Source organism: Mobula birostris, chromosome 12 (genome assembly GCF_030028105.1).
Source record: "Mobula birostris isolate sMobBir1 chromosome 12, sMobBir1.hap1, whole genome shotgun sequence".
Taxonomy (NCBI): Eukaryota; Metazoa; Chordata; class Chondrichthyes; order Myliobatiformes; family Myliobatidae; genus Mobula; species Mobula birostris.
Window position 1 is genome coordinate 49,906,457 of NC_092381.1, and position 26,107 is coordinate 49,932,563.

At 42.8% G+C, this 26,107-nt stretch overlaps 1 protein-coding gene across 1 annotated transcript in view; it reads left to right on the plus strand.

Moving 5' to 3' along the window:
• trabd2b (TraB domain containing 2B) overlaps positions 1–26,107 on the plus strand; it is a 425,448-nt gene that overhangs the window by 166,980 nt on the left and 232,361 nt on the right. The window contains exon 3 of the mRNA XM_072273776.1: positions 23,708–23,854. Coding sequence (XP_072129877.1) covers positions 23,708–23,854 — 147 coding nt within the window. The remainder of the gene's footprint in view (positions 1–23,707; positions 23,855–26,107) is intronic.

The window sequence follows — 26,107 nt, forward strand, 5'->3', positions numbered from 1 at the left end:
AGAATCAGTTACATCCTTTTACTGTGTTGTTTTTCAAATAGTGCAAATGCCCCAGGGATAAATTGTAAAACCAGCTTGTGAAAATTCTTGCAGCTTTTCAGTTTATATTATGCAGCATGATTTTACTGAGCTGAGACTTTATTCGGTGGGGGGGCGGGTTAAAGGAAATCCAATACCTATGAGAATATTACTGTGATAAGGCATTACCCTGGGCATACCTGGACAATGTTATCAGACTGAATTAACTGCAGTCCCTAATAAACCTGATATTGCAACCCCAACTTTGTGAGTTGACCGTCATATAACTCTGATAAACATTATTAAATTGTTAATAATTGCAGTTTTTCAGTGTACGGCAGACACAAAAGACAGCAGATGCTAGAATCTTGAACGAAAAGCAGACTGCCAAAGGAACTCGGTGAGTCAGGTAGCATCTATGGAGGGAAATGGACAGTCGGTGTCCTGGGCGGAAGTCCTTCATCTCGAGGAAAGGGGTCAGCCCAATGTCACAACTGTCCTCCCTCCATCACCTGACCCACAGCTCCTTCAGCAGTTTGTCTTTTAAATTAACTGACATAGACTTTAATCCAAATCGCTGCACCCTTTTGGGACAGCAAGGATCATATGGATTCATATGTAGATATAAGCAGTCTGCACAGAACAAATGCAGGCTCTCTAAAGCCTATGGAAGGTTTGATGCACCTGTAACAAGTTGAAGAAGCTTGTCCAGCCATTCCAGCTCAACTCCCCAAACTTCACCACAGGTATCAAAAAGCACATAGTCAATCCTTGGACTTCTCTGATCTTTGCTACTTTGGAATACTGCTTGTTTTCTCCAAATAGTAATTAGAGAACCTGCATTCTGAGAACTTTGTTTCACTAAAGCTACGGTAGTGTATATCACTCAAGGTCAGCCCTGCCTTATATTCTACATGGTAGCAATAGCTGTTGTGTTAGGTACCAGTGGATCAGAGACATGTATAATATGAATGCATGCATGAACAATGCTAATTAAGACCACTGGAACTGAAGGCGCAATAGCCATTGTATGCACTATACTCGCAGTGGGCAGTAGGAGCTGCCAGAGCAGTTTTGGTAAATGCAGTCATTCAATGTTTCTGAAGATTTCCTTTAGAGTAAGAAAGATCCTTTAACATCTGCTTGCTGAGAAAAAGCACGTGATAGATGATGAGATGAGTAGGGACCAGAAAAGTGGTAGAATTTGGATTGGCAATGCTTTGGGTGATCAATCAACTTGTTCCTGCAAACTGTGTACAGCATCTTGGAGTGGTGGAACTTTCTGGTACCTTCCTCAATAGAGCATCGAACACATGAAAAGATTCATTATTTTCATCCTTCACAAGCTTACAGCTAATATTTTTAAATCTACATAGTGCAATCTGGTACTTGTTATGAATTTTACTTCCTGGCTTGCTCAGCTACTTCAGTTATTGTTGCATGTCTTACATTCGGACTTTTCTGTCAGTCTGAGATTTTTTTCAGCATTTGCTCCCATCTGTGCTGGGCACTGGACATGGAGCTAACCTTCTCCATCATGTACTCCCATTCCCTTCAGTGTACTGAAGTGCCCTCCTGCCTGTGTATGACACATCCTTGCTCCATCATATCCAATGCACATACAGTAAACGCTTCTTCAATCTTCACATGTGCCCACTGTTGAATAGTTTCTCAGCATTCCATAAGACCATAAGACTTAGGAGCAGAATTAGGCCATTTGGCCCATCAAGCCTGCTGTGCCATCATGAATGATTTATTATTTCTCAACCCCATTCTTCTGCCTTCTACCATGTAACCTTTGACCCACTTAATCAAGAACCTATCAATCTCCACTTTAAAAATACCCAGTGACTTGGCCTCCATAGCTGTTTGTGGCAATGAATTCCACAGATTCACCACCCTCTGCCTAAAGAAAGTCTTTCTCATATTCGTCCTAAAGGGACATTCTTGTATTCTAAGCTGTGCTCTTTGGTCTTAGATTCACCTATTATATCCTCTCCATGTCCACTCTATCTAGGCTTTTCAATATTTAATAAGCTTCAATGAGATCCACCTTCATTCTTCTAAAGCTCTGCAAGTACAAGCCCAGAGCCATCAAATTCTCCTCAGTAAATATCTGCCAGTGTCCTCTATTGCTGTTCCAGTTAACAGTTAAGGGAGAAAGATGATTCCAAATGGGCTGGTGATTGCAGCATTAATTAAAGTATGATATTACTGTTGGATTCAGTATTATATTACAACAGCCCTGGAAGAAATTAAAATGGGTGTGCTTTGTAGGCAACAATAAACTATTTTCTGTATAACTAGTGCTTCCTTGCTACTTTCTTAGTTTAGATCCTTTATGGTGGTGTCCGTTCTCACTAATTTTGAAGTCAGTACAGTATACAATGTTTCCTGAGGAGACTGAGGTCCTTTAACATCTGCTGGACGATGCTGAGGATGTTCTATGAGTCTGTGGTGGCCAGTGCGATCATGTTTGCTGTTGTGTGGTGCGGCAGCAGGCTGAGGGTAGCAGACACCAACAGAATCAACAAACTCATTCGTAAGGCCAGTAATGTTGTGGGGATGGAACTGGACTCTCTCACGGTGGTGTCTGAAAAGAGGATGCTGTCCAAGTTGCATGCCATCTTGGACAATGTCTCCCATCCACTACATAATGTACTGGGTGGGCACAGGAGTACATTCAGCCAGAGACTCATTCCTCCGAGATGCAGCACAGAGCGTCATAGGAAGTCATTCCTGCCTGTGGCCATCAAACTTTACAACTCCTCCCTTGGAGGGTCAGACACCCTGAGCCGATAGACTGGTCCTGGTCTTATTTCATAATTTACTGGCATAATTTACGTATTACTATTTAACTATTTATTACTATTTTCTATTACTATTCTATTACTATTTATTATTTCTATGACTATTACTATGTACTATTTACTAATAGTAATATTACTATTACTATTTCTATTACTATTTATTATTTATGGTGCAACTGTAACGAAAACCAATTTCCCCCAGGATCAATAAAGTATGACTATGACTATGACTACATATTTTCCCACAGACTGTAGAGATCTCTGGATTTCCCCCCAGCTTTTCGAAAGCAGATCGTCTTGGGAACATCGTATCATGGCAAGCCCCAGCCCTGATCTATGTTTTCAAATCCGATTCCAGTGACATGGACATCCTTGTGTGGGACCCCTGTATCCCGAATTTTAATTTGTTTTGTTTATCATTTGTCATACACTCTCACTGTGCCAGTAGACTGTAGCAATTTTGGTCCTGTCTTTGCTGTTGTCTTTTTGAACTGTACAAGGTATTTTCTCACTGGCTTGGCTACATTGCTGAAATTCAGGTGGACTAACAGTATGAGTCAAAATCAAGATTTAATACATAGTCTGCTGAGAAGAACTTCAGATCCATTTGTGATTTTTTTTTAGTTTATATGCACTTCTGGTAGGATTCTTTAATACAACCTTCTTCTGTTGAAGAAGATAACTTAATGAGAGTCGAGAAAACTTCTGGAACTCATTCAACATGGTTCCAGAAAGCAGAGCAACTTTTTTGAATGCAGGGCTTAACTGGTATGTAGATAGGATACTCCAGAGCATTTTCAACCAGTCTTACATGACCCTTAATCTGAGGTGGATGTAAAATAACACTTTCAAATCAGGTTTATTATTACTGACATATCTTGTGAAATCTCACACGAGAAAATCTGCAGATGCTGGAAATTCACGCAACACATACAAAATGCTGGTGGAACGCAGCAGACCAGGCAGCATCTATAGGAAGAGGTACATTCGATGTTTCCTGACGAAGGGTCTCGGCCTGAAACGTTGACTGTACCTCTTCCTATAGATGCTGCCTGGCCTGTTGCGTTCCACCAGCATTTCTTGTGAAATCTGTTGTTCTGCAGCAGCGGTAAAGAGCAAGACATAAAAATTATTCTGAGTTTTACATATACTGTAAATAAATAATAACACAAGAGAGATGCCAAGTAGTGTTCATCTGATGGCGGGGTGAAGAAGCTGTACCTGGGTCTTCAGGCTCACTTGCCACTATCCTGATGGTTTAATGAAAAGAGGGCATGTCTCAGATAGTGATGGTCCTTATTGATGGATGCCGCCTCCTGAGGCACCACCTCTTGAAGATGCCCTCGATGGTGGGCAGTGTTGTGCCAGTGATGGAGCTGGCTGAGTCCACAACCCTCAGGAGCCTCTTTCATTCCTGAGCATCGGAGCCTCCATAGCATGCAATATCACCTTATGCCATACATCTGCAGAAAATTGCTGGAGACTTTGGTAGCATACCAAATCTTCTCAAACTCCGAAGGACGTAGAGCTGCCGGCATGCCTTCTTCATGATTGCATCAATGTGTTGGGCCCAGGATAGATCCATTAAGATGTTGATGCCCAGGAACTTCCACCGCTAACTCTTAAATGATGACTGTTGCGTTTTCTCCTGACTTCCCCTTCCTGAAGTCCACCACCAAATCTTTGGTCTTGCTGATGTGCGCAAGGTTGTTGTCACCAATTAACCAACTGATCTATTTCACTCCTGTATGCCCCAACATCGTCATTTCAGATTCTGCCAGCCGCAGTGGTGCCTGAGCCGCGCTTAGTGACACACAGTCATGAGTGTAGAGAGAGTAGAACGGTGGGCTAAGCAGGCTATCTTGAAGAATCACATACATGAGAATATCTGCAGATGCTGGGGATCCTAAACAACACACACAAAATGCTGGAGAAACTCAGCAGGTCAGGCAGCATCTGTGGAAAAGAATAAACAGTCGATGCTTCAGGCCGAGACCCTTCTTTAGGACCTGGAATTATGCCTGTGTTGACTGTCAGTGAGGAGATGACTTGATAAGGAACTAAGTTGAGGATCCTGTTGCGAAGGCCCAGGTTTTGAAGCTTGTTGATTAGTACTGAGGGGATGATGGTGTTGAATGCAGAGTTGTAATCAATGTACAACAGGTTGAGCTATGTATTTCTGTTACCTAGGTGCTCCAAAGTAGTAAGAGATTCAGTGAGATAGCATCTGTTATTGGCATGCTGTGGCAGTAGGCAAAATGCAGCAGCTCCAGGTCTGTGCTCAGACAGGAGTTAATTCTAGCCATCACCAACCTCTCAAAGCTGTGGAGTGGAGTTATCACCAATATCCAACTGATAGACATTTTCATGTCAGACTGAGAATTAGCATTTTTGTAGGTGCTTGTCTACCTCATAATTACAGCAGTGACTATGCTAGAAACTGGCAGTCAGGCTTGCATTAGGCTGGATTATTGGTCTGAAGGTGCTGGCTGGATTTATATTGGCTATGGCTGGGTTGGGTTCAAACTCGGTTTTAGAATCAGAATCAGATTTATTATCACAGGCATATGTCATGAATAATGTTGTTTATCAACAGCAGTGCAGTGCAAGTCATAAAAATTATCATAAGTTACAAAACTTGTGCAAAAGATGAGGCAGTGATCATGGGAGGACTGAGGTGTGTTCTCCTAACTTCCCCATCTTGAAGTCTTCTATCATTTCCTTTGTCCTTGACATTTAGGAAAATCTCTAGACTGTAATGTCCCTGAAACACTTTAGTGCATTATGAGAAGGATGGAAATTCTTTCATTTCATCCATATTTAGTCATTAAGAATAAAAAATAGATGGACTGAAGCAGAGTGGATTTCCAAAGCGTTAGTACTGAGCAAGTGGGAAGTAAACTTTATCACACTGACAAGATGACAAACCAGCATTTCTTCCTAAAGTTCAAAGGAAATTTATTATCAAATTTGGGCATTCAACCAGTGTGCAAATGACAACATCCTGCTCAAATGCAAAAAGAAAGAAAGAAAGTACTAATAATAAAACTAAATATATAAGGAATAAATATTGAGAACATGAAATGAAGAGTCCATGAAAGTATGTCTACGGGTGTGGGAACATTTCAATTAGGGGGAAACTGAAATTGAGTGAAATTATCCCCTTGGTTCAAGAGCCTGATGGTGAAGGGGTAATAATTGTTCCTGGGCTTTGTGTTATGAGACCTGAGGCTCCTATACCTTCTTCCTGATGGCAGCAGTGAGAAGAGAACATATCCTGGGTGGTTGGGGACACTGATGATGGAAACTGCTTTCCTGTGACAATGTTTTGTGTTGACGTGCTCAATGGTAGTGGGATGGCTTCAGCCATGATGGACTGGGCCATATCCTCTTCGTTTTGTAGGACTTTCTGTTCAAGAGTTTTGGTGTTTCCATACCATGCTGTGGTGTATCCAGCTAATAAACACTTCCCTACACATCTATAAAATTTATCAATGTTTTAGATGTCATGCTGAATCTTCACAACCTCCTAAGGAAGTAGAGGCGCTGCTGTGCTTTCTTCATGATTGTACTTGCGTGCTGGGCTCAGGCCAGGCCCTCCAAAATAATAACACTAAGGAATTTAAAGATGCCAGACATCCCACCTCTCGTGGAAGTTCTGGTAGTCTCCCGCATATTGATAGCGGCTCCCTGCCACCCAGAAATTATATACAATATCCCAGAAATTGATTTTTTTGAGAGAGAGAGTGAGAGCAAGAGCGAGTGTCCTGATTGGTCTCCCTTCGTGCTAAGTAGACCTATCAGTTTTCTCTGTGGGCGGGCTTTACAGTCGACATCAAAAATAATGACAGTGTTGCTTGCTGCACTGTTTGCAACAATGACTTTTCTGTTGCCCATGGTGGGTTAAAATGTAAAAGACATGTTGAGGTGAGTTTAACAGATGTCATTCGTTCATTAGCATAGCTAACGTTATTTAAACTAGCTGGCTAGCTGCTAAGGAGCTACTCTATTGATGTCCTACGTGATGAGGCAAAACTCCCTGTAGACTTGCTTAAAGTTGTAATAGAATATAAAAAAATGACTCCATGATAATCTAATATAAGTACATATTTTAATGTCACATTTTTTGCGTATACCCAACTTGGTTTACAGATTAGGCAAAATCACTAAACAAAGTATTACATACACCCTTGGAGGTCGACCGGTGGTTCGGGGGGGGGGTGCATGCATATATGGGGTTGCGGGAGGCGGGGGTGCTACCTCCCTGAAATGAGTTTTTGCAGGGTGGGATGTCTGAGATGCTGACCCTCTCCACCTCTGATCATCTGAGAGGACTGGCTCAGGGGCCTCTGATTTACTACTCCTGAAGTCAAAAATTAGCTCCTTGGTCTTGCTGATATTGAATAAGAAGTTATTGGTGCCAAATTTTCAATCTCCCTCCTGCACGTGAATTCGACACTACCTTTGATCCAGCCAATGACATTGGTGTCATCAGCAAACTTGAATATGGCGTTAGAGCTGTGCTGAGGCACGCAGTCATATGTGTAAAGTGAGCAGGGGGCAAAACTCACAGACTTGTGATGCCCCTTTGTTGATACTGATGTATGTTGTCCAAATATGACTGAAGAGCAGGAGTCAACATTAACTAAAGATCCTTCAATTTCTTGAATTTGTGATCGGATATTCTCTGTCAGTTTTTCTTGTACCCTGTAGTCCAGTTTATTTTTATTCTGCCTATTTTTCTGTCATTTTTCTGCCTCTGTTTAAAAACATTTATGATCTTCAAAGCAGCAATCAGAGCTTAAATGCAAGCCAAATCTAGAAAATGACTTTAAAGGAAGCTATCATTTTCAATGACGTAACATTGCAATCAGCAGACAGATTAGCACAGCAACTGAATGCAACCAGCGACCGTATTTAAAGTTAATAAATCATGTAGCTGTCAGACCAGAGGGGCCATTGTTTCATCTTCATTATATGACAGCAGTGGGTAGAGTGGTTAAATGGAAGAAAAGTAAGTTTACCATTGATCATACTTGGCACGTAACTATGATAACTTCGTTTTGAGTGTTTTGGGCAAAAGTTTTGGCACTGTAGAAATGAACATAGTAACATAATTAAGGGCTTAAGGTCTTTACACTATTAGTATGCTGTTGTAATGGTATATGCTATTAGGAAGATCTGAGGACCATACTAGTGGGGTGTCACGGTGGTGTAGTGATTAGTGTCTTACTATTACAGATCAGGGCATGAGTTTGGAGTTCAATTCCGAAGCCATCTATAAAGACTTTGTACCTGTGAATGTATGGGTTTCCTCCTGGTGCTCTGGTTTCCTCCGTCATTCCAAAGACGTACCGATTGGTAGGTTAATTGTAAACTCTCCTGTGATTAGGCTAGGATTAAAGAGGTGGGCTGCTGGGTGGTGTGGTTCGTTGAGCTGGAAGGGCCTGTTCTGTGCTGTATCACTGAATAAATAAATCGGAATTCTCTACACTATACTGGAATGTCACTCAATACTTGTTGACCAGAACTGGGATTATGAATTCCAAGTGCAGTCTGACCTGAGCACCACAGAGTTTCATAGTTAAGGCATTTCAAAAGGATAACTAATCCTTGTGATTACAGTCTAAGCACCATGAGTAACATTACACAAAAATTGTTCCAGTTTACACATAAATCTACTGCTGTGTGCAGCTGGATTGTGAGGAAGCCAGCCTGTCACATCTTATTTGTCATCATTTTGCAAGGGTGGAACTATTTTGCCACTGGTAATATTTGGTTTAAATACCACAAGCAAATTTAAAACTACTTTGTTGTAGACAGTGGTTTCTCAATGAAAGTGGTACCATGTGGGATATACTGTTTAAAATCCCAAGAATAATTTGGCCCACCTGGGACTCTCTTCTAACTGTGTGAAACCTCTGTAAATAAAATCGGCATTCAAACAGCAGGAAAGCAATCACTTCTGTGTATTTGCGTGTGTGTTTTATTTCGGAGTATGCTTAGAACATGGGGCAGAGAATCTGTGATTTACTGTATTTTGTAACTGCATAGGGGTTCTGTTGCATTTTGAAGGTCATATGTGTAATTCATGACATTCTGTTGTAGTTTGTGATTCCATAATTTGAACTGGTTATAATGCAGCTGATGGATTGGGGAATGCTATTTGCATTACACAGTCTGCATTGGATGTAGTACAACAGCGTTCGGGAAAGCTTGGTTACATCCGTGTTTTGAAGGTAATTACAGCACAATTACAAACAAGAGAAAATCTGCAGATGCTGGAAATCTGAGCAACACACACAAAATGCTGGAGGAACTCAGTACAGTCAAGATTTCGGGCCAAAACCCTTTGATAGGACTGGATAAAAAAAGCTGAGGAGTAGATTTTAAAGGTGGAGGGGAGAGAGAACCACCAGGTGATAGTTAAAACCTAGAGAGGGAGGGATGAAGTAAAGAGCTGGGAAGTTAATTGGTGAGATGAGGTGAGAGAGGCAAAAGGGGATGGGAAATGGAGGTGGGGGGTGTGGTTGGGAGGCATTACCGGAAGTTTGAAAAATCAATGTTTATGCCGTCAGGTTGCAGGCTACCCAAACAGAATATGAGGTGTTGTTCCTCCAACCCAAGTGTGGCCTTATCCCGAAAATGGAGCAGGTCATGAGTAGACATGTCCGAATGGAAATGAGAAGTGGAATTAAAATGGGTGGCCACTGGGAAATCCCGCTTGTTCTGGTGGACAGAGCATAGATGCTCGGTGAAGCGGTCTCCCAATCTCAAGCGGACTCCAACAGACTCACAGGTGAAGTCTCCCCTCACCTGGATGGATTGTTTAGGGCCTTGGATGGCAGTGAGGGAGGAGGTGTAGGGGCAGGTGAAGCACTTGGTCTGCTTGTAAGGATAAGTGCCAGGAGAGAGATCAGTGGGGAAGGATAAATGGACAAGGGAGTCGTGTAGGGAGCGATACCGGTGGAAAGCAGGAAGTGGGGAGGAGGGAAAGATGTACTTCGTGATGGGATCCCGTTGGAGGTGGCGGAAGTTTCGGAGAATTATATGCTGGACACAGAGGCTGGTGGGGTGGTAGGTCGTGTAACCTAATTGTGTAACATAATTACACATTGTTCTACTTTAATGTAACTTTTCATAATGTAAGTTTTCTTAGGAATTTAACTTTCACGTTATAGCAGAAATAACTTTATGTACAGGGCATGGTGGGATTACCTAGTTCCAAGATATCACCCACAAGATTGTTTTGAGATTGGAACCAATCGGTTTTTCACTCTGGTATGCTCAGAAATGTGAGCTGTCAGTCAGCCAAGCACATCCTAGGGCATTGCTGGTACTTAGCTGGTCAAATTGGTTCATTAATAGGACCTGCAGGCGCAAACTGCATTAAGTTCTGGGATTCTTAACAGAACATGCTGAAGGAAATTTATCCATTCCTGATGTTGTTAAACTCCCGTGCTTGCTTGGTGGGGGGGTGGGGGCAGGTTGACAGTGTAACACGCTGTAAGGTTTCACTGCTAATGTAATGGCTTCTTTGTAATGTTCACTGCTGAGGTAACAGATTATCTGTAGCAGAAATGTTTGGGTTATTGCTGGAGATAACGGGATGCATGTAGCCAATACAAGATTTGTGGCTGTGTCTTGTGATTCTGAAAGCAGTTGCTTTCACGGGCTTTTGCCAGAGGGAGAGAGGGAGATGGAGATCAAAGATGCGAATGGTGCGATTTGGTAGTCCACTGGGCGGGGTGGACTTGGAGCAAGGGTCCGAAGGGAAGCCACAATCGAAGGAGGATCAGCGAAGGGGAAACTGTGAGCTCCAACTTTGTGTGCGCAGACAGTTTAATAAGATATGGACGCTTTTTCTTTTATATTTTGTTTCTCTACTAAACATATACAGTAGTCAAAGTAAGAGTTATAAAGCTTAATTGTCTAATCACATATTGTGTACTGTTTGTTAATTCAGGGTACTGATTTATAACAGGGGACACACCGTGCAGCATCCACCCAAATGAGATATCTTAAGTTTGGCCAGGCAGGGGGTTATCACCCCCTACATTAAGCCACTAGACGAAGCAAGTGTTACAATTGTGGAGGTTCGCCCGGGATTAATTCTGTTGGATGCTGTGTGATTACCCTGAGCAATGAACCAGTGGGGCAGATATTTGTACTCCAGATGAATTGTTAATTCCACTGTTAAAGTTGCGATTGTGAGCGGAGGTTTAATAAAATGGTGGGTGCAGCTCTCATTTTAATGCAGACCAGCGCTGAGGTAGCCAGGGCGGAGATGTCAAAGACAGGATTCTATCATTTCTGACAAGTGAGGGGAAAGAGTGGTCGGATTTGGAATGTCTAATTAGTCCACGTCTCCCGGTGAAGAGTGAGAATTCTGAGGTAGTATCCGCCCTTACTTCTGTGGCGAATAAATGGAAAAATCAGAGTTAAAGCCCCAGCTATGGCAGGCTTCACCGATTCTCTGGAATAATGCCCACCCCTAAAGGGGAGGACGAGTATGGGACATGGGAGGAACGGACCTCTCAGTTGTTAGATGAATGGCAGTGCTCGAATGATGAAAAGCGATAGGGATTGGTTGAAAGTTTGATTGGGCAGGCTGCTGACATTGTCAGAACTGTCAGGTTAAATTATCCCACAGTAACAGCTATGAATTGTCTGCAAGCCCTGGAAGATGCGTTTGGTCTGACTGGAAGCCCAATGGAGCTCCTGGTGGGGTTTCAAAACATGCGTCAGGAGAAGAGGGAGAAGCTTTCTGCTTTTATTTTTCAGCTAGAGAGGCGGCTTAATTGCTTGTGGCACAGAGGAGTCATTCAGGCAACTGAGGTGGATCATTTAAGAATGGACCAGATAGTCAGGGGTGCCCAGTTCCATGACCGGATTGCGTGGGGTCTCTGACAGTCTCGTAAGACGTGCCCCCCTCCATCTTTTGTTGAGCTGATCAGAGAGGTACGGGAAGAGGAGAAAGCGGCGGAGGCGTGGGAAGACTCAGTCAGCAGGGTACAGTCCTCGGTAGTCGTTCCCTGCGGTGAAGTGACCACAGATAGCCTACGCCAGGGAGCGGTAGAGGAGATTGCGGCAGACATGAGAACAGAGCTACGTCAGCTGTTATCAGTGGGTGTGACACCCCCCATATGATGGAGCGGATGCGGGGGGGAGGAAGATTCCCCAAGGGGATGAACAAGGCAGAGGGCTGCTGGTAGTCACGCCAGAAGGAAAGCGAGCCCCCAGGTACCTCAGCAGGGAGAGTCGTTGGAAAAACTTGGAGGGGACCCAGTGAGGGAACTGCCTGGTGTCTCTGGGGGAACACAATCGCAGCAATGTACCAAGGAACTCCCGAAAGCAAAAGACCCTATTCCTGAAGGCTTAGTGGGACCATGCTCCAGTGTGTCATTACGGATAGAGGGTATTTACGCTAAAGCCATACTGGACACTGGGTCGCAGGTTATGTTACTGTACTCTTCGTTTTACAACCGTTATCTGAAGCATTTACCCTTGACACCATTCAATGCACTGGAGATTTGGGGTCTCAATGCTGGTGATTATCTATATGACGGTTATTCGTCAGTGAAATTGGAGTTCTTGGAGGCAGATGTGGGAGTGTCTGAGGTTCTTGACAAAGTGGTGCTGGTTTGTCCGACCCCTGCTGAGACGGGCGGCGTTTCAATTCTGGTTGGTCCAACACCCCTCTTGTGAGGAGGCTCATGGGGGCCTGCAAGAAGAAGGCGGGTAAGAGCTTTTTGGGAACATTGTCTGTGCACCCAGTGTTTCGAGCTGCTTTTGAGGAAATGCGTGGCAGCATTGGGCCGGATACCGAATTTAAACAAGGGACTGTGTGGTTCACCCAGTCAAAGCCAATAATGGTACGGCCCGTGGAAGTAGCGAGAGTGATTGGGACCCCCAAATTTCCCGGAGTGCCTGAGGGAGAAGCCCTCTTAGTGGACGCTCTGGAAGACCACGAGGGGGAGTCGGGATTTCCGGCTGGGCTACTGGTGAGGCCCGAATTGAAGCCCTCGGTTGTACAGGCGAGCAGGATGGCAGTGATTGTCAGGAACACTATGAAGAGGGAGGTCACCTTCAAGCAGGGGATGCCCCTGGCGCATTTGTTCCCGGTGACGATAATGTGTAGTGCCCCTGTGAGGCATGCCAGGAAGAACTATTGGAAAAGGGGGAAAGGTTGACCGCGGAGTCATTCAACTTCAGGGACTCCCCGGAGCCGCCGGGTTGGAAAAGGAGGCTGGTAGAGAAGATATTGAAGCTGGAAGGTGTCTTTTCCATTGGTGAGTTTGATGTGGGTTGTTCGAAGAGCACTTGTCACACTATCCGGGTGACCAAGGACACCCCATTCAGAGAGAGGTCACGGCGGCTGGCCCCTGCAGACATGGAAGACGTGCAGCAGCATTTGTGTAAGTTGAAGGAAGCTGGGATCATTACTGAGTCCGAAAGCCCCTATGCGTCCCCAATAGTAGTGGCCCAGAAGAAGAACTGGAAGGTACACATGTGTGTGGACTATAGGACTCTGAACAGGTGCACCGTCCCTGACCAGTATATGGTCCCGAGGGTCAAAGACGCGCTAGCCTGTCTAAATGGTGCGAAGTGGTTCAGTGTGCTGGATTTGAGGAGTGGATATTACCATATCCCAATGAGTGAGGGCGATAAAGAGAAGACGGCATTTATATGTCCCTTGGGATTGTTCCAGTTCAAAAGGATGCCCCAGGGCGTATCAGGAGCCCCTGCAACCTTCCAGCGGGTCATGAAGAAGACGGTGGGGGATATGAACTTGCTTGAGGTGTTGGTGTATTTGGATGACATCATAGTATTTGGATCCACCTTGGAAGAACATGAAGCGAGGCTACTGAAGGTGCTCGGCTGCCTGAAAGTTGAAGGGTTAAATCTTTCCCTGGACAAGTGCCAGTTCTGTAAAACGTCTGTTAGCTATGTCGGACACATAATCTCACTGAATGGAGTAGCTACAGACCTGGCTAAGATAGAAGCGGTGATCACTTGGCTGAGGCCCGAGACTGTGAGCACTCTGTGCTCGTTTCTTGGGTTCTGTGGTTATTATCAGAGGTTCGTGAAGGGCTATGCCAAAGTGAGTCACCCCTTGAATCACCTTCTGTGTGGTTACCCTCCCTTGAGGAAGAAAGGGAGGGGGAAAAGGACAGGAGGGTGGAGAATATCTAAACCTGTCGGAGCCCTTTGGACAGAGGTGGGATGTAAAATGTGAGGAGGCTTTTCAGTCGTTGAAGGAGCTGTTGACCCAGGTGCCAGTGCTGGCTTTTGCGGACCCCCGATTGCCATATGTACTGCACACAGATGCCAGCTGACAGGGTTTGGGGGACTTCCTGTATCAGGATCAGGGCACCAGGTTGAGGCCTGTGGCATTTGTCAGCCGAAGTTTGTCGCCCTCCAGGAGAAATTATCCCACGCACAAGTTGGAATTCCCGGCATTGAACTGGGTGGTGCTGGATAAGCTGAATGACTATCTCTATGGGGCCAAGTTTGAGGTGAGGACGGACAACAACCCTCTAACTTATATCCTGACCTCGATGAAACTGGATGCTACAGGCCATTGGTGGTTGGCAGCGTTGTCTGCCTATGGTTTCAGACTGAAGTATCGGCCGGGGAGCCAGAACATTGATGTGGATGCATTGTTCCAACGGGTGCATGAAGGACTGGACAGGGACAAGGAGTGGGAGAGCGTTCCTGCCCCTGGGGTGAAGGCCACGTGTCAGTTTGCCATCACCATGAAGGCAGAGAAAAAGGGGAGGCAGGATCAAGCAGTGGATCAATTGGGGGCTTCTGATGATGCCATACCCCAAGTTTACTGTAACCTGACTGCTCTGAAGACAAATCAGCTGCTGAAATTGAGATCTGGGGAAATGGCAGCTGCTCAGCGAGATGCACTATTTGGTCTGCGGTTGAAAAGGGAGACATGGCTCAGGCAGAGAAGACGAAACATGCTTTGGTGCCTCCGTTACTGAAAGAATGGCCTCGGTTGGAGTTGAAGGACCAGATCTTATATCGCGTCATGATCCCCCCGGACCGACCAAGGCGTTGCCAGCTAATTCTGCCCGAGAAGTATCGGAGGATTGCATTGAAGTCACTTCATGATGATTCTGGACATTTAGGGGTGGAAAAGACCATTTCAGCAACACGGCAAATGTCTTAGACGTCATGGACCACTGCACCAGATATGCTCAGGCTTTTCCTATCAAGGACCAGAGGGCAACTATGGTGATGAAAGTGTTATGAGAGAAGTATTTTGTTTATTATGGCCTTCCCAGGTGGATACATAGTGACCAGGGACAGGACTTCGAGAGCAGACTTATCTATGAGTTACTGGGCATGCTTGGAGTTGAGAAGTCGAGGACCACACCCTATCACCCGCAGGGCAATCCCCAGTCTGAGAGGTTTAATTGGACCTTGCTAGACATGATCGGGACCCTGGAGATCAGCAAGAAGAGCAGGTGGAGTCAACATATTGGGCATCTGGTTCACAGTTGCAACTGTACATAAAATGAAGCTACTGGGTACTCGCCATATTATCTGATGTTTGGGCACGAGGCAAGATTCCCACTGACCTTTGTTTTTGGACTGACGAGGGTGACTTACCACCGAAGCCTTATCTGAAGTACGTGTCTGATGTGAGGAGAGAGCTGAAAAGGGCTTATGAATTGGCTGGGTTCACGGTCGCCAAGCAGAATCAAGGAAATAAGAGGAGGTATGATCAGAAAGAGAGGTTCTCCCAACTCTTGCTGGGAGACCGAGTCCTTATAAGGAATTTGGGGATACCTGGAAAGCACAAGTTGGCTGACCGCTGGGCAGCCACACCCTATGTGGTGGAGAGTCAGATGCCAAATCTACCAGTTTTCCGGGTGAAACCAGAGGAGGGCCTATCAAGATTCTCCATTGGAACCCCCTGTTGCCCTTGGGTCAAGAGATGCAGGTAGACCCAGAGCCCGACTTGGAGCCTACACCTAGTAAGAGGACTCTGCAAAAACGTGGGGCCCTTTTTCTTTTATATTTTGTTTCTCTACTAACCATATAGTCAAAGTAAGAGTCATAAAGCTTAATTGTTTAATCACATATTGTGTACTGTTTGTTATTTTGGGGTACTGATTTGTAACGGGACACATCGCGCAGCATCCACCCAAACGAGATTTCTTTAGTTTGGCCGGGCAGGGGGTTATCACCACCTATATTAAGCCACTAGGCAAAGCGAGTGTTACAATGGTTATCAGCAACCTGGACATAGAAGAAGGTACTGTATGTTAAGCAAATGGAAAAGTACACATTTGTATTCTGTTGCCACTCCTGAAAATAGATTAGGTAATTCTGCACAAAATGGATTATGTGATTGTCATCACCTTGCCATTTGTTGGAGCTTGCTATATGCAAAATTGTTTGTCATGCTTCCTTCATTATTATGAGGAATATACCTCAAAAATTCTGCACTGGTTGCAAAGCATATTTGGACTTACTGAAATTAAGAAAAAGAAGTGCCACATAAATGCATTTTTCTTTCTTTCCAAACTGTGATCTTCAAGGTTAAATAAGTAAATAGCATGCCATACAACATATTCACCCAACTAGCCATGGAAGGAACTTATAGAGAACACTGTTCGTTCTTTGTATTTTACCTCTCTATCTATTTATTTATTTAACTTGCAGTACTGCTGCCAGAAAACAACAAATTTCACAACATAATGTATGTCAGTGATAAAGGGCCCCAATGAAGGGTCTTGGCCTGAAGCATCAAATGTTTATTCCCATCCCTAGATGCAGCCTGATCTACTGAGCTCCTCCACCACATAGTGTGTATTGCTTCAGATTTCCAGCATTTGTAGTGTCTCTTGTGTCAGTGATAATGAACCTAATTCAGTTCTGGGTGCTGTTGGTAAGGCCAGAGTGTACCATACGTAAAGTAATAGTGAGACACCTACTTGAATTGTTGTCATTCGTAATTTATCCCATGTAAATCTGCAGTCTGCAATGTAAATTGGTCTTAAAATTATTTGATGACTCTGTTGGTTTGAGCAAGAAACTATGAAAGTTGGCATGAGTAATACTTTGTTCTTATTCCATTGTGACTGTGCTTGTAATGGTTATGCAGGTACTAGCAATCTGAAAGGACAGTGAAAGCTGCTTCATTAGTAGTATCAATAAAAATGCAGTTAATTAAATAATTGAGAATATTGGAATATATTGACAAAGTGAGATGAATTGTTGTGTTCTTTCAAGCGATCCCCTCAAATGCAATGGGCCGAATGGTCTATCGTCTCAAGATGTCTTAAAATAAACATCCTCTTTTTCCTGCAAAGCAGAAGTCTCAGAACTATTCCAAAGTACAGTGCCAGTTGTTAATATGTCATGAGTGAGGCGTACTAATTAGAAAAAGAAAACTTGGGTCTGGGTTTCATATACAAATGAAATCTACATTGGAACAGATCTTTTTCTGTTCTAATTTAAGACTCAGGGACAGTAAAATCTGCATGTTTTAAGCAAATTCAGATGTACTAAATACTTTAAAGTACGAGTCTTTTTTTAAATGATAAATGTGAGTTGTTTCCTTGCATTAAGCAAATCCATCTGTCCAGGGTTCAGACCCAGTTGTGGAGCAACACAGTTTGAAAGTTTTTTTTATTTCGCTGTGTGGGATGGGTCAAGCTTCACTTTCCTTCTGATTCTTCACTGATTTTGTCATTGATGAAATATTCCAGTATGAACGTATTCCATGTCTTTGATTGGCGTATATTTATCTAAGTCATGTCTAGACGAACTAGCATCAGAAATTTGGCAGCTCTTGGGATAATGAACAGAGAAAAATAAAGTCAGAATAGTAAGATATCACATACGGAAGGCACCAGCTTTGGTCTTGACTTTGCTGCACTAGCTGAACCAGCAGGAGGATAACAACATTTAGCTGGAGGAACAGGAGTCCCCAGAGGGGAGCGGCCCATTATGTTTTTTTTATCATTCTGATTGCTATTCTGTTAGGAAATACACTTATCTGACAAAGATAATGCATGGGCCACCCTGGGATTGAAAATATTGAAAATGAGTCACTGAAGGTTAATATGTCAGTAGAACGATCAGTTAAGAAGGCATGTAATATGTTTGCTTTTATTGTAATTTGAATTGAGAACTGAAGATGACCATCTGGGATTATATTTGGTCTAACTGCCATCCAAGGACCTAAATAACCCTTCCAGATTAGACAAGGATTCACTTGCCTCTCCTCAAGCCTGGTCTACTGCATTTGGTGTTCTCCGTGTGGCCTCCCCTACATCAGTGAGTACATAAGAACGTAGAAATGGGAGCAGAAGTAGACCAGTTGGCCTCTTGAGTCGGCTCACCATTCTATAAGATCCTGGGTGATCTGGCTGTGGACTCAGCTCGTGTGAGTACATATTCTCCCAGGTGACTCAATCTCCATTCATAGGCTAACCACCTCATCTCCAGAATCAACCTGGTGAACCGCCTCTGCAATTGCCTCCAAAACCAGTACGTCTTTTCTTAAGTATGGAGACCAGATGTGCACGTAATATTCCAGGTGCAACCTCACTAGTACATTGCATATTTGCGGCATAAGCTCTTTCCTCTTAAATTTAAACCTTCCAGCAATGACAGCCAACATTCCATTTGTTTTCTTGATAACTTGTTGCACCTGCAACCCAACCTCTTGCAACTCGTGCACAAACCCTCCCAAGTTCCTCTGCAACATGGCATGCTTCAAACCTTTACCATTTTAATAATAACCTAACCTTCTATTTTTCCTTACAAAGTAGATGACTTCATGTTAACCCCACATTATGCGCCATCTGCCAGACCCTTTCCCACTCACTTAAGTCAAGTCAATTTCAAGTTTAGAACATAGGACATAGAAATCTACAGCACTTTGTGCCGACCATGTAACCTACTCTAGAAGCTGCCTAGAATTTCTCTAACACATAACCCTCTATTTTTCTAAGCTCCATGTACCTATCTAAGAGGCACTTAAAAGACCCTATTGTATCTGCTTCCATCGCCGCCACCAGCAGTACATTCCATGCTCCCACCACTTTCTGTGTGAAAAGCTTACCGCTGACATCCCCTCAGTACCTATTTCCAAGCACCTTAAAATTATGCCCCTCCATGTTAGCCATTTCAGCCCTGGGAAAAAGCCTCCGGCTATCAGTGCCCCTCATAATCTTATACACCTCTTGTCATTTCAAACCATGAAACAAAGTCCCTCTGGACCAAGATGCACAACACAGTACATATAACTCACACACAGAACATAAAATAACATTACCACAAATGAATATATATAGTGGATTCTGGTTAATTGGGCCATTGGTTAACTGGGGAACCACTTATTTGGGAGAACTTTTAAAGAACAAAAACTAAATCAAGAAAATAGCTGGGATGCTCTTCATTTATTTGGGTCACTATGCTGTTTAATTGAGACATGAGACTGTAAATGAACAGTTTCTAACTAGTATCAGTCACATGCACTTGTGTGTTTATTAGACACCACTGTGTTTAGAACGAACAGTTTTTAAGTAGTGCCACTTGCATGTTTCTTTTCAACATGCAGTGATTTTTGTCCTGATAGTTGGTGAGAAGTAAGTATTAAGAAAATTTAGAACTGTTCTGCGCACAGCAGTTTCAAGCATTAAGGCTTGTAGACGCCAGATACAGCCAGGAGTGAAAATGAAACGATTTTACTACATCATCAAGTTAGGAACTATGAAGAATTTCAAGGTATCAATGATCATCTTGAATGTTGCAATGAAAATTAAGATTTGGAGGATACACTTGTTGAATGCCTTGTATGAAGACAGTCCATTATCTGCATTAGATGTTTGTGCTGATATTGTTCATTTAGAGTCAATCAAAAGAACATATCAATGTACACTAGATGAATTCCTCCACTGATAACTATTACAAACTAATACAGTTTAATAATACTGCAGTTGTATTGGTAGTGTTCTCATTTGTTCTGTATTTCATTGAAATACATAATTTTGTTACTCAGTTAAACGGTAGTTTGTCTTCTCTATACCATTTAAACTATTTCCATGAATCTGCTGCTAATTGAGGCAGCACTTATTTGGGCCCAATGTGGCCTAATTACAGGAATCCACTGTAATATGTTACATTTATGTACGTTAAAAAGTAAACAGTATAATGCTACTGGCGCTTCATACATGGTAAGACCTGGATGGTGACAGCAAGTTCAGTCGTCTCATGGCCCAAGGGAATAGGCTGTTTCAAGATTCAGGATTATTTAATGTCATTTCCAGTACACAAGTGTAAAGGAGAACAAATAATTGTTACTCCAGATCCAATGTAACACAAAAATATTACAGTAAGATAAAGAACACATTAGCTGCAAAATGCCATTAACATAAATACATAAGGTAGCTTGTATACATCGATTGTATGTCCATAAAATGACGGTAGGCAGAGGACTGTATCTGTATCTCTCTGCAGACTTGCACATCCTCTGCACAATTTGCTTTTCCAGTCACTTTAATGCCATCAGCAAACTTAGATACACTACGCTCAATCCCTCTTCCAAATTGTAAAAGTATACCATGAGCAGTTGCATTGACCCCTGTGGCACCCTGCTGACCACCGATTGCCAACTAGAGAAACACCCAATTATCCCAAGTCTGCCCTCTCTTGATTAACCAACTCTCTTTCTATGCTAACACACTACCACCAAATCTATGCATCCTTATCTTCTGGATATGGATGCCTTATTGAATGCTGTCTGCAAATTCAAGTATAGTAAATCTACCTATTCTCTTTGTCCACTGCACTCATTATATCCTCAATGGAAGCCACTTTCAATATACCCAATGACTTGGCTTCAACAGGTGTCTATGGCAATGAATTCTGCAGATTCACTACCCTCTGGCTAAAGAAATTCCTCCGCATCTCTGTTCTTTTCTGAGGCTATGCTCTCTGGAGATGAGGAGGAATTTCTTTAGCCAGAAATTTCCATAGATGCGGCCTGATCTGCCGAGTTTCTGCTGTATTTTATGTGTCTTTCCTTGGTAAAGTACTTGCGTTTTTGAATATTTAGTCAAAGGCCTTTCTTGTGTGCTTTGGTGAACAAGGCAATGATGGCTCAGGGTTCAGCTTCCAGATGCAAATATGTGCAAATGTTATCTGTGTACTGTAGATCAATAGTTAACATTAGAGTGAGCTTTGTTCTTAAGTGAAGAAATGTAGATTGAACAGTTCACCATTCATCTTGTATATTAGCTTCATTGCAATGGGATCTTGTTCGAAGTGAGGCCCATATTGAGATGAGAAATAGTGAAAAAGATGGTGAAAAGGCCCTATTTTACTTTATCCCAGTATGCAATGGAAATGGGCTCCTGGGGGAATGGTTATTTAATATGACAGCTTGTAGAACAGAAATGAATTGCTGGAACCAGCCACATTTGAGAAGCGTTTTCCAGACCCAATACCTTCAAAACAATCCACACTCTGAGTTGCTGAACACTTTTTATGACCTTTAGATTAAGGAAAGCATCAGTGATGGCCTTCCCTGTCCCTGACAGTAAGGAGACTATTATATAGGCACCACAGGTGATTTCATCTTCTTTTTTGAGGATGATCCCATGGCATAACCTCCAAGGCCTTCTTTTTGAGTTGACCTTTGGTGGGATGTTACCTGTTGCACAGATACAGAAAGTGCTGAGAGCACTTAGAAGCTCAGGCTGCATCTGTGGGAAGAGAAACAGTCAACCTTTCAGGTCTGAGAGCACTTGCCAGGAAAGAGAGGGAAACAAGTAAGTTTTCATTAACAGCGAATGTGGAAGGGAGTTGGAAAGAACAAAGGGAGTATATCTGATATCTGAGAATAAATGGATTAATGGCAGACAGCTGCAAACTCATTAAGCTTCTTTGTGTGTGGAGTTGCATATGGTGAGGTTGTTGACCGTGCCCAGTAGGTGGATATGTGATTAAAATTATGTCACAATGATAATGGCCATAAACGTAGTGAGGTGGCTGAGGATTTAATTCAATGAACTACCTCATCTGTGTCTCCCTGCTCCAGGTAATTTCCAGCTGCCTTCCACTGATGATTATTTAGGAAAGTAACTCCGCCCATGCAGTGCATAAGCCCTCACAAGTGCATCAGGTACAACGTAGAAAGAGTGCACTGCAGCAGTTTAAATTTCAAACTATGATTTATGGAATGTCCATGCTTCAAATATGTGTGATGGCATGATTCTGCAACGACTGTGGCACTGGAATTTGAGAACATCTTTCTCTTCCCATGCCTGATGTAAGATGCGTTATCTCTATATGTAAACATCTACGGTACATATCGGTAGCATATTTGACACAGATATGTTACATTTTTAAGAACATTCATACAGATGGCATTGTCTGCCTCTGTGGTTCAAATGACCAGTAAAGCCTCTCTTTCAAAATCTGTAGTTTATTCTTGCCTATGAGGAAAAGTCATCTGGATGATGTACGAGATATCTATCTACCTATCTATATATAGACTGTGCCCAACAGGACAGACAACCAACCAATGTGAAAAAGACACCAAACTGTGGAAATATAAAAGAAAAAAAGACATAATAATAATAATAATTAAATAAGCAATAAATATTGAGAACATGAGATGAAGAGTTTAAGATGGCACTGGTGAAACACGGTGACGACTTGTTGGCAGCAAAAACAAATATTAACTACTTTATTACTCACACTTTTTCTCAAACGATTAGTGCAATCACTAGCCTGTAACTTCCCTTTTGGATTTGAGCCTTTAAATTGTCCGTACAACCTGGCATTTTTGCGGTGTGAACCAAAGTCTTGAAGGTGCAGGACGGTTTCGGAGAAGTGTGTATGGGCTGATTCAAGGCAGTCGGGTCTCAGAGCAGGCAACGAGCCAATGCTTGGCTGCTGGAGCAGACCCGGAGGCAATTCGAAGCAGCAGAACTGAGGTGAGGCAGAGTCAAGGCAGTGGGTCCTGGGCCCGGGAGCATATCAAAACTGCAGGGCCCAGGTCTGACAGTAAGAAGCAACCTGCCATTTGGCTGATTTAACCACGAGGCCACATTGAAGAGGTCAGGGTATCAGGGCCAGGGGCTAGGAATGGGCTGATGTTCAGCTCGCTGTTCTGTGAGGTTCACTTACCTCTATGCTAAACTGAGGCTGTGGCCTGCAACTAATGGTCTCCAGGACTGGTTGTAGTGATGACTGGCTTCGTGGCTGTACACTCACTTTGGTGATCTTCAGTTCTGAATGGTGCTTTCTTTTATTGTTTGCATGATTTTGTTTGGCACATTGGGTGTTTGATGGTCTTTTTTTAATGGATTCTATTGGGTTTCTTTGATTTGTGGCTGCCTGTAAGATAAATCTCAAGGTTGTATACAGTATACATATCTTGATAAAAAAATTTACTTTGAACTGTGAAGAGTCCTTGAAAGTGAGTCCATAGGTTGTGGGAACAGTTAAGTGACGGGGGCGAGTGAAGTTACTCGCACTGGTTCAAGAGCATGATGGTTGAGGGATAATAACTGTTCGTGAACCTGGTGGTGTGGGTTAAGGCTCCTGTACTTTCTCCCTGATGAGAGCAGCAAGAAGAGAGCATGGCTTGGGTGGTGGGGGTCCTTGATGATGGATGCTGCTTTCCAGTAACAATGCTCATTTATGAAATGGTCCCTTTATGAAATTTCCTTTCTAGCTTCAATCCTTACTAAGGTTTTCAATAGTAACACAGCTTCATGTCAAACCACATGTCTGTTCTCAAATTATGACTTGCCCAAACTCAGACTGTTACAAATTCTATCCATTTCCAATTCTTTGTGTTCTTTACAAGTGTTTGTGTTTTTATGTCATTACAGGTTCTCTTTGCTTTAAACCAAACTCTTCTGCAACATGAGAGTCTCCGAGCAGGCAGCTTGCAGGCTCCTTACACTACAGAGGACCTCATCAAGCACTACAACTGTGGGGACTTGAATGCTGTCATCTTCAATCATGATACTTCTCAAGTAAGGAACCATAGCTGTTATTTTGTTGGCATTTTCAATCTTGTCAAAAGAACTGCAGAGAAAGGGTCAGTTAAAATGGAGGTGGTGGGGGTGGGGCCTTGGATTCAGATTATTCCACAAGATTTATATCAATTAATTGCAAGTTTATTATCAAGAGTAGAAGAAATTACTAAATTTAGAAGACCGTAAGATCAGTTTGCATTTTCTTAAACTACTAGGAATTATATCATAAACTTTTGGTTAATTTCAGTCAAGCTCAGTGAAGCAAGTGTTTGTAAATCCTAGGCTGTTAATATGGATACTATGCCTTTTAATGTGAGCTCACCATTTTCAGTAGTGACACCAATGTGAAGCTGGCTCAAATGAATCTCAAAAATTTGTTGTTTTTGAGTACTATTTACTGGGTTTCAGAGAAATTGGACAACAGCCTAACAAACGTTACATGAGTTAGTGGAGCCTGGCTAAACCAGCATGGTTTCTGATTAGATTACAGAATGCTCTGGCATTGCATGCTGGCTTTTGTGCTTGCTGTCAGCTCCCATTTAGGAGTATGCCTCAAATTCTTTGAAGACTGTGGAAAAAGTTTCTTTATTTGTCATTAGTTGAAAACAAGATAAGATTTTTTTCTCTCCATAATCAGTTTGATAATGGGAATATGATATTTTGTTGCCTGTAATTATAAAATGATTGTTTCTGTTGGATGTCCAGATGTTTGGTTCAGCAAACTGTACCGATCACATTTCCAAGGTTTTCACTGAGCTTCCAAATTTCTGAAATCATCTCCGGCTCCCTGCTCATGAACTTAAATTAACCAACAAAGATTTTCTCTTTAAAAAGAGTAGAAGGAAGTTGTGGCTGAGATGCAGAAAGCTTGTGAATAGGTGCTTGTGACTGTTTAGTCTTTGTGGCACAAGAAGAATGTCTTCCTCTGAGCTTGTATTTCAACTACTGTTTCATGTAAACTCATTGCAACAGAACCTGAATTCTCTCTATTTCTGAAGAAAGTTCTCCTGCCAGTTGCTTCCAGCAACTTTGAAGGCTTAAGAAATAAAAAAATATTTGCTCAGTAAATCATATTCCACTGACATTTTCCTCACCTCCCCTTCAGCTTCACAAATTGTTTCAAAAGTACTTAATGGAAAATGTTGGTTTGGAGCCTATTTTATGATCATATCTGTCATATTTCAATTTTCAAAAAAATCCAGTGTTTTGAATTCATAATATCATGTTTTTACCAGCTTTCTGACCCTCTAGAATACTGCTGGATTTGTACTGTGATTAATTGTTGAAGAACTGAATTTTTAAAATTTACATAATTTATCCCACCTCATTGAACAATTATTTTCAATGTCAAGAGCTGCAATAACACAACTGCTTGAGGGTACACAGAGTGCAATGTTTTTCTTCACTAGAATCCTAGAATGTTTACAATACCAGAGGCTATTTGGCTCTCTACCAGAGCACCTCACTACTTCCAAACCTAGTCACTGCAAACCTTTCCTCACTGTATATTTATCCATCTTGTTCTTGACAGCCACCATGGAATCTGTCTCCTCCACATGTGCAGGCAGTTGATTCCAAGATCCAACTGTACGCTGAGGCCCCACATTGCTCTAAATTCTCTGTTTTATACCCGTGCCCTCAAGTCTGTAACCTCTCCACTGATAGGGAACAGCTTCTCACTATCCATTTGATCTGGACACCTCATATATATACTTCTATCAAATCTCCTCTCATCCTTCTATTTAAAGAAAACTGTCCCAGTCTCTCTACTCCATTTTGAACATGTATATAATGAAGTAATCCATCCACCTCTAGATGTTAAACACAAGAGATTCTATAGATGCTGGAAATCCAGAGCAACACACGCAAAATGCTGGAGGAACTCAGCAGGTCAGGCAGCATCTATGAAAATAAATAAACAGTCAACGTTTCAGGCTGAGACCCTTCATCAGGACCAGAAAAGAAGGGGAAAGGCACCAGTAAAAAAAGGTGGGGAGGGGAGAGAGACGTGCTAAACGGTGAAGCCTGGTGGGTGGCAAGGTGAAGAGCTGGAGAAGAAGGGATCTGATAGGAGAGGAGAGTGGATTGTGGGGAAAAGGGAAGTAGGAAGGGCGCTAGGAAGAAGTGATGGGCAGGTGAGGATAGGGCAGAGTGGAGAATAGAAGAAGAGGGAAGGGGGAGAAAAAAGAAAAAAAGATAAGATAAGTACTGGAAGGAGAAATTGATATTCATGCCATCATATTGGAGGCT